At 45.5% G+C, this 9235-nt stretch overlaps 1 protein-coding gene across 1 annotated transcript; it reads left to right on the plus strand.

Annotated features, from left to right (window-relative positions):
* Positions 1-8425: 8425 nt before the first annotated feature.
* LOC118596428 (60S ribosomal protein L26-like) lies at positions 8426-8886 on the plus strand. Its single transcript, XM_036207318.1, has one exon. The coding sequence runs from the start codon at positions 8434-8436 to the stop codon at positions 8869-8871; it is 438 nt and encodes a 145-aa protein (XP_036063211.1). The 5' UTR covers positions 8426-8433; the 3' UTR covers positions 8872-8886.
* Positions 8887-9235: the final 349 nt, after the last annotated feature.

Genomic DNA, 9235 nt, shown 5'->3' on the forward strand with positions numbered 1-9235 from the left:
CTTCCTTTCCTTCCTTCCTTCCTTCCTTCTTTCCTTTCCTTCCTTCCTTCCTTCCTTCCTTCCTTTCTTTCTTTTTAAATAACTCCAGCCCCTTCACCTGGCCTTCAGGCTATAACCCACCAAAGGAGTCCAGTTTTAACCTACAGTACATTTCAAAAGCCAGTAAAATCCAGACAGATGGATCCTGCTGTTGGCTGGCCTTAGTGTCTGGAGGCCAGCGTGACGGCTTCCTAAACTGCCGACGCTGGGAACTGGACATAGGAAGCTGTCCCTGCGTCCTGGAGGCCAGAGCAGCTGGCTCTCTTTGCCTCACAAGTCAGTCATTAGAACTCCCTCTGCTAATAACCAGTTTTATTGGCAAAACACATGTAACAAAGGCAGGGAGCAGATGATTTCTAGTGGTTCTGCTGGCTGTGAGGGCTCCCTGTCCGTGAGATCTTGTTTGAGCTTTCCACATCCATGACCTGCTGGCTCACCCCTTATTCATCTCACTGTGGAGAATAAAGCCCACTGCAGTAAACCAGCACAGGGGAATGTCTATGCCTTGGTTCTGGTTTGCACAATAACTAAATGTGATCTTATTTTATTCCCCTTACCCACTGTTGCTCATTCTGTCTAGATTCCTGCTACCCGGCTTAGGTGGCCCTGACCCTGTCACACCTTTGGACTTCACTATCCTGTGCCCGAGGTCACTTTCCCCTCTTCTCCAGGCATTCTGGGCTCTGGGGTAGTACCAAGTCCTTCCTGGAGAAGGTGGAGTGGTCATTCTGTGGCCATGCTCATGGAGTTATGGGTCTGTAGCATCTGCTAAGGAGGTTTATTCGAGTTGCATGGAGTCCAGCCAGATTGTGGCTGTGTCTCCCAGTATGCCGTGACCTGTGCTGCTTTCTCAAGCAGTGGGGAGAAAGGCCAGGAAAGCACCTTTGTCGGGCGATGGGTGGGACCGCCTGAGAAAGGGGGTGGCCAATGTCTAGTGTGTTGACCTTAGTAAACCATTCCTGTTCCTCTCTTCTGTGTTCACTGCCTCGTATTGGGGTTCTGGGGTCGAAGAATGAGGATACACTATTTGACCTTCAACCTTTTCTCAGACTCTCATATTTTCTCAATGTGACACTATCCAGATTAGCCTCAGAGAGTGCCAAGCCCAGATAGATACAAAAACGGTGCTCCTCATCAGCACCGCTGCCTTGTTCTCGGCTTACAACAATGTCTGCTACAGGGTCTGGGACATAATAGGCACCCAGTAGGTTTTTTAAATGAATGAATGAACCGAATAAACAGCAAATACTCACCATGAATGGTACTAGTCCAGTGAGCTGACTATAAAGGCAATATAACTATCCTTCAGCCCTTGCTAATCTGTCCTTAAGCTGCCCCCTCTGCCCTGGCGGAAGCATGATCTACTTATGAGGACAGTCACTGGCCCTGCATGGTGGGGCTGTGATGTCCTCCCCAGGGGGACAAAAGAGAATTCTTTTCCCTAGGAATTCTCCTTTGCCAGCAATCTCATCCCCGTTCTTCATTGAGCACTAGAGATTAAAACCACCAAATAATATGATATAGGTCCTTGCATACAGTTACATCTTCAGTTCAGTAGCAGTATTTCCTGGTCATTAATATGCAGTATTTTATTATAAGACTATTGTGAGAAAATGGTGCTAAAGCTAATGACACTTTTTACCAACCTTTACTCAACGCACATGCTGGCCATGGGCCCCCCCCTTACTCCAGAGCCCATGGCAGAGAGTCTGAGTGACGAGAGTCTGGATGTCCTTCATGTCCCACAGCTGTAGGTGGCCGTTAGTATTCTGAGACTGAAGGTTACTACAATATAACACCTATTTGAATTTTCCTTATTATTCTCTGAGTAGCTACCTTCAATCCTTTGACTGTGGGCTATCCTTGGAATGTTAACAAATGAATGGATTAAAGAGACTTTCAGAAAGTAATGTTAAAAAAAATGACTAGAGATTCTGTTTAATAAAAAAAAATGGCATAGGTCTCAAGATCAATCTCCTTGGGTTTTCATGTATTATACAAAAAGAAAAGATGAATAACCTGGCTTTAGAAGTATTAATGTTAGTTCTTTGCAAATGTGTTTACCTCTAAAGGAGGATTTGTTTATTAACTTGCAAACTCATCTCTCTTTGTTACCACATGACTGTTGCAGATTTGAGGAACAAAATAAAATGAATCTTTCTAAAACTCTGTCAGCCCTGGGGCCTCTGCTTGTGATGGTTGAACGTTCAGGAGCTTGGCAATGATGGTAGTTGAATGTCATGGTGGACCCAGTGTGCCGGTGTGCTGTAAGATGGTGGAAAATGGCAGGTTTTGTGTAAAAGAGGCATTGCCACATTTTTCCTGATTTGCCAGTGTTATATTATGTGAATTATATCTCACCACATGTTACACAAGTAAGAGCAAATATATTAGAGTTTTTTTTAAATAAATATGTTAGTGCCAATGAGATTGCTCAGAGGGTAAATCACTTACCATGCAAGCCGGACAACCTGAGTTTGGCTATAGGACCCACCTGAGGGTGGGAAGAAAGAACTGACTCCATAGACTTGTCCTCTGACATGTGTGCCCTGTCATAAACAGCCTCCACCATACACACATACACAGTAATAATAAACAAACACTTGAAGAACAAGTGAGACGTTGCCCTAAGAACATCCATCGCGGGGCTAGGGCTAAGAGTGCCAGACTCACAAGGCGCTGGTTCAGTCCTTAGCACCACAGCAAAGGAACGTTCACTACCAAGTCTTAGAGGGCGTCAGTGCAGGGTAGGCATGAAAACGGCAATGATAGGTTTTAATTGCTGGCTAAGAAATGATCCCCAAATGTGGCCACTCAAAACAACAAAGGTTGATTCTCGCATACACTGCATAAGGGCGAGGACTCAGAACGGTTTGGCGGGAGTTCTGCTCCGGGGTCTTTCATGAGTCTGTGGTCCAGCAGTTGAGCAGAGAGATCTGGAGGCTTGGATGGGATTGGAGGATTCGTTCTGAGATGCCTTGTGGACTGGCTGTGAGCAGATGCTTGAGTTCCTTGCCATGTGGGCACCAGTGGTGACCATGAGAATGTCCTCACAGGGCAGGTAATCCGGAGAGGGAGCAGCAGGCAGGGAGCCTTGGCACCTTTTATGACCTAGTCTACAAAATTGTATGCGCTCACTCTGCCTTTTGTATATTCATTATAAATGTCACTAAATTAAGCCCATACTCATAAGGAGCCCACTTTTGCAGAGACTGTTAGATTGATACTTGCATTTTCCTACAGTGGACATAGTTCACCTCTTGGGGAAAAGGTTGCCCAGTCAAATTGACATGCGTATGTGTATCACATGCTACCGTTTGAAAAGAGATGACAGCTTTACTTCAGTGGTAGAACGGCCTCGAAAGCAAATCATTTAACCATCTCAGTGCCTCAGTTTCCCCCTCTGGTAAGGTGATGGTTGAATTAGGCGATCTTGACATGCCATCTTTGCCCAAACATATAATTATTTAAAACAAGAAAATAAAAGAATTGTTCTATGTCTTTTAAAAAAAATACTTATTTTAGTGTGTGTGTGTGTGTGTGTGTGTGTGTGTGTGTGTTTGTGTGTGCGTACACATGCATGAATGTACATATGAGTTCCAGAGAAGCCAGAAGAGGATGTGTATCCCCTGAAGTCATTGCCTTAGGTGCTAGGAACTGAACCTGGGTCCTCTGGAAGATCAGTAAGAGCTCTCAACAGGTGCAGTCTCTCTAGACCCATCTCATGTCTTTTTTTTTTTTTTTTTTTTAGACAAGATTCACTAGAGGCATAACTCAAGTATCCACAAGTGGGTAGTAAAACATAGTCTGTTTCCCAGTCACAAAAAGAAGTGGAGTTTTCATGCATTCTGTAATTTGGATTAACGTTGAAAACACCATGATCAGTGAAAGACACTGGACACGAAGGATGGCGCTGTGTAATCCCACTGCAGGGATTATTCAGAACAGGAGACTGCAGGGTCAGTGAGCTGGCTCGGCAGGTAAAGATGCTGCTGCTGAGCCGGATGACGGAAGTTCTGCACAGCGGAAGGAGGAAGCTTCATCCTCTGCCCTCCCCATCCGCTGCACACCTGTGGCATCAACCCACCCCAACACACACTAAATAAATAAGTGTGAAAAATGTTTTTAAAGAACAGGCAAATTCAAAAAGAAAAGGGTGTAACAAATAGAACACTTGGGGCTTGGGGAACTGGAGGCTAGGAAGATATCGTCCAGTGGGGACAGGGTTTCCGTAGAAGTTTTAGAAGTAGATGGTGACTTCAGTTACCTAACCCCGTGAATATAACCAGCACCATTGAACCGGTTACCGTAGTGGCTGATCTTGCCAACTCCATTAGATCGAGAGGAGATTAGCGAAGCGGTGGATCTGAAGGCATTTCCTGGAAGTCTCTACTGAAGGGGGAAGGCCTGCCTTGTACGGGTGGCTGCATCCCAGACGCTGCAGATCTAGATGGAGTAAGTGGGGTGGGGGAGAATACATCTGCTAGCATGACCATCCCCATTCTGTGGCCTGTCACCGTGAGATGAGCGCCTTCTGCCGAATTCTCCCACTACCAGAGTGCTCTGCCTCAGCCCAGACCCAGGATCAGCGGAGCCAAGAGCTATAGATTGAAACCTTAAAAACCATAAGTCAAAATAAGTAACTGGCCTTCATGCCGTCTTTGGGTATTTGTCAAAGTGGCAGGAGAAGGGACCAACAGAAAAGCTTCATGTTGTGTGTGTATGTATTATCATAATATAAATAAGTGGGAGAGGAGAGTACACCTGAGTTCAGAGATGGGTCATGGAGAGGGGAGGCAGAGATAAGCAGGAGATATGGCTCCATGGACCTGGGGTTTTGTGGACCTGGAGTCTGAAGCCTCCTATATGAAAGCAGCTGCACCTGTTTCGTGCAGGTGGGATTTCTAGGAATCTAATTGACTGGTGGTGTTGGAAGTCAACATATTGGTTCTTTTGGGTAGTGGGAACCCTTTGGGTTCAAATGCTAGTCTAGTCTCTTCATCAGTACATGCAGATGTAAACACTCACCAAGAAATATGGATATATACTTACAGAGTATGTCTTATACCCACTTACAAAGTCCTTTTAAACAGAAACAAGATACCTACCCTTTGAACAGAACAAGAACTGCATATTTGTCTTTTTAATAAACAAAGTGGTATGTAAATACACATAAATGCAACATTTTCAGTGTTGTGGGGAAACACTTTATTTTTTAAATTATTTTATTTTTAATCATGTCTTTGGTGGGGGGGGAGGGTAATGTACACATGAGTACAAGTGCCTACAGAGGCAAAAAGAGGGTGCCAGGTCCCCTGGAGAGGGCAGATGTGAGCTGCCCAAGCTGGGTGCTGGGCGCCAAGCACTGTTAACCACTGAGCCATCTTTCCAGCCTAGAAACTGACTTTAATTTTAATGTGGGGTGCATGGGTGTCCATGCCATGATGTGAGTGTAAAAGTCAGAGAACAGCTTTCAGGACTTAGTTCTCACCTTCTATCATGTGGGACTTCAGGGATTGAACTCAGGCCCTTAGAGTTGGCCGCAGGCACCTTTATGCACTGAGCCTTCTTGTTGGCCTTCTTGAAACTCACTTTTTGAAGAAACCTTTTTTTTTCTTTTTTATTTCTTTTTCTTTTCTTTTTTTTTTTTTTGAGAATCGGTTGACAAACACAGATAAAAGCATCAGTTTATGTTTTCCAACTTGAGATGCTGCTCCCTAGGTTATCCTGAAGAGTTTATACCACCTGTGTGAGGGGCGTGACATGTGCTAGCAGTCCAGAGACCGAGGCGTGATGAACGACTCCTATAGCGTGCCTGGCCGGAGAGACTGGCACTCTAACTGCCCCACAGTGCTTTTTTTAGTTTGACTGTTTTAACAATGTCCCAGCCAATATGTTGGCTCAATGTGGTGACTTGTTACTACTGCCCTTTACAGTAACCAAATGAGCTTTAAAACCTGTTTTTATACAAGTAATTGCATAAATTTCATACAGATAATTTTATCCATAATTTGCACACAGAGGGTCATTTGAAAGACCCTAGCCTTATGATTCCTAAGGGTGGGTGGAATTAAGCCAGATGGCAGCAGACATATTGCTTTCACCTTTCACCCTGTTGCCATGAGAGCCACCCAGGATGACCATCAGGGCATCAGAGGGGTATTTCATTCTCAAAGTAATTTGCCAAAGAAACTATGCCAACCAGTTTTTATGTCAGCGTGCTACAAACTGGGGTCATCTGAAAGGAGGGAGCCTCAGCCGAGAAAATACTTCCATCAGATCAGGCTGTAGGCAAGCCTGTAGTCCAGTGGTTCTCAACCTTCCTAAGGCTGTGACCCTTTAATACAGTTCCTTATGTCGTGACCCCGACCATAAATTTCCATTGCTACTTCATAACTGTAATTTTGCAACTGTTAGGAATTGAAATGTAAATGCCTGACTCCTGTGAAAGGGGTATGGCCGCTCGACCAGGCAGAGTCCTGAAAAGCCAGGTAAAGGAGGCCAGCACATGTCACTCACATGAACAGGACTAACTTGGCTTTTATTATACTCAGTGACTTGAATCTTAGATCCCTAGAGGTGGAATCATGCAAGTCTATGCTGTGACGTGCTTTGGGAAGGAAAATGGGTAGAGTCACCAAGGCTGGTGCCTGCCCCCAGCAGGGTAAGAGAATCTGCAGCCAGATATCCCAGTTGCAACAGATGGGAGAAGGTTCCAGAATGGGGCCTGAGAGCAGAAGGGGTGTGAGGGTCTCACTAATCCAATGAATGTAGCTTGCAGGCCAACAAGGGAGTTGGGTTTATCTTAACACTTTTTATTTTGTTTTTCACGTCCCTGAGATGACAGTTAACACAAAGACCTTTGGCTAGTGCATACTTCTACTCAGTGACAGAAACGTCTGCTTTGTTTTGAAAAGGTTACAGGGGCTGAAAGGGTGCCTTTAGATTTATGGCTCACACCCCCAGCCAGGACTGCAGGGTAAGGAGAACGGTCCTCCTCTATGGATCCTGTACTGCCCTATCACCAAGGCCCACAGGTCCAGCTGCCCTGTACCTGAGGAAAGCCAGCAACCAGGAAGTTCACCAGGGGGCCCAGCCCACAGCTGCCACTCCTACAAACAATGGGGAACTTTTCCCTAAATTCACATTCTCACTCTGTAAATGCTTTCAAATAATGCTTTTTTTTTTTTTTTTAATCACTGTGAGAAAAGGAAAGTAATCAGAAATACAATGAGTGTAAATTGCTTTTGAATGTTAGCTCAGAATTATTCCCAGCCTGGAAGAAAGACCTGAAGTGTGAATAACCTTTCACCCAGCAACTCCAAGACTGTGACTTGGCAGCACTGCCTGAAGGCTGAGAGAAAATCACCAGGGTGCAGAGGCAGCCTAGAGCAGGGAGAGGGAACTGAGGCCACCTCTAGACTATGGGGATGATATCTAGAGTATGAAAAGAACTGCAAAGCAAAAGGACATTACAAATAAGCCATGCAATCAATAAATGGCTAATAAACTGAATGGAGTGTTCTCAACAGAAGCAATACCAGGCTAGGGAGGTGGCGCAGTGGCCAAGAGCACTTGCTGGGCAAGCATGAGGGTCTGGCTGCAAGTCTCTGGTACCCACATAGAAAGCCAGGAGTGGCTGCACCTTCCTGCAGCCTCGGTTCTGTGGGCAGTGGAGAAAGGGATTGCAGGTTCGGTGAGAGGTCCCGTCTCAAGGGAGCAAGGCAGAGAGTGACACACAAAGTCCTCTTCTGGATTCTGCACACAGACATGGACATACACCATACACACACACACACACACACACACACACAGAGAGAGAGAGAGAGAGAGAGAGAGAGAGAGAGAGAGAGAGAGCACTCAGGAGGCCAGGGCTGGCAGATCCCTGTGAGTTCTAGGTTAGGCTAGCCAAGGCTACACAGTGAGACTCCAATTGTTGTAATAGCCAGAACCTGGAAATAACCTAGATGCCCTTCAACTGAAGAATGGATAAAGAAAATGTGGTACATATACACAATGGAGTACTACTCAGCAGAGAAAAACAATGACATCATGAGGATTGCAGGCAAATGGATGGATCTAGAAAAAAATCATCCTGAGTGAAGTAACCCAGACTCAGAAGGACAAACATGGTATGTACTCACTCATAGGAGGATACTAGAAGTAAAACAAAGATGACTAGACTGCTATTCACAACTCCAGGAAGGCTACCTAGAAAATGGGACCCTAGGAAAGACACAGGGATCACCCAATGACAGAGAAATGGATGAGATCTACATGAACAATCTGGACGACAGTAGGAGTAATGAAGGGCAAGGTTCAAGGGAAAGAAAGCTTAGGGGAGCAGGAGATCCCAGCTGGATCAAGAACAGAAAGGGAATCACAGCCGCCAAAATGAAGTTCAATCCCTTTGTGACTTCCGACCGAAGCAAGAATCGCAAATGGCATTTCAATGCACCTTCTCACATTCAGAGGAAGATCGTGTCTTCCCCCATTTCCAAAGAGCTGAGGCAGAAGTACAATGTTCGGTCTATGCCCATTCGAAAGGATGATGAAGTTCAGGTTGTCCAAGGACACTACAAAGGCCAGCAGATTGGCAAAGTGGTCCAAGTGTACAGGAAGAAGTACGTCATCTACATTGAGCGAGTCCAGCGAGAAAAGGCTAATGGCACAACTGTCCATGTGGGCATCCACCCCAGCAAGGTGGTTATCACCAGGCTAAAGCTGGAAAAAGACTGCAAAAAGATCCTGGAAAGGAAAGGCAAGTCTCGACAAGTCAGAAAGGAGAAGGGCAAATACAAGGAAGAAACGATTGAGAAGATGCAGGAGTAGGGGTGTGTCCTGCACAGCTTTCATTAAAGACTGCTTAAAAGTCAAAAAAAAAAAAAAAAGAACAGAAAGGGAGAACAAGGAATAACAGACCATGATAAATGAAGACCACATGAGAACAGGAATAGGCAGTGCTTGAGAGGTCCCCTTAAATCCACAATGATACATCTTCTGTAGACTGCTGGCAATGGTCAAGAGAAAGCCTGATCTGACCTAGCCTGGTGATCAGATGGCCAAACACCCTAACCATCGAGCTGGAACTCTCATCCAATAACTGATGGAAGTGGATGCAGAGATCCTCAGCCAGGCCCCAGGTGGAGCTCCAGGTGTCCAATTGTCGAGAAAGAGGAGAGACTGTAAGAGCGTG

The sequence above is a fragment of the Onychomys torridus genome, chromosome 15 (genome assembly GCF_903995425.1).
Source record: "Onychomys torridus chromosome 15, mOncTor1.1, whole genome shotgun sequence".
Taxonomy (NCBI): Eukaryota; Metazoa; Chordata; class Mammalia; order Rodentia; family Cricetidae; genus Onychomys; species Onychomys torridus.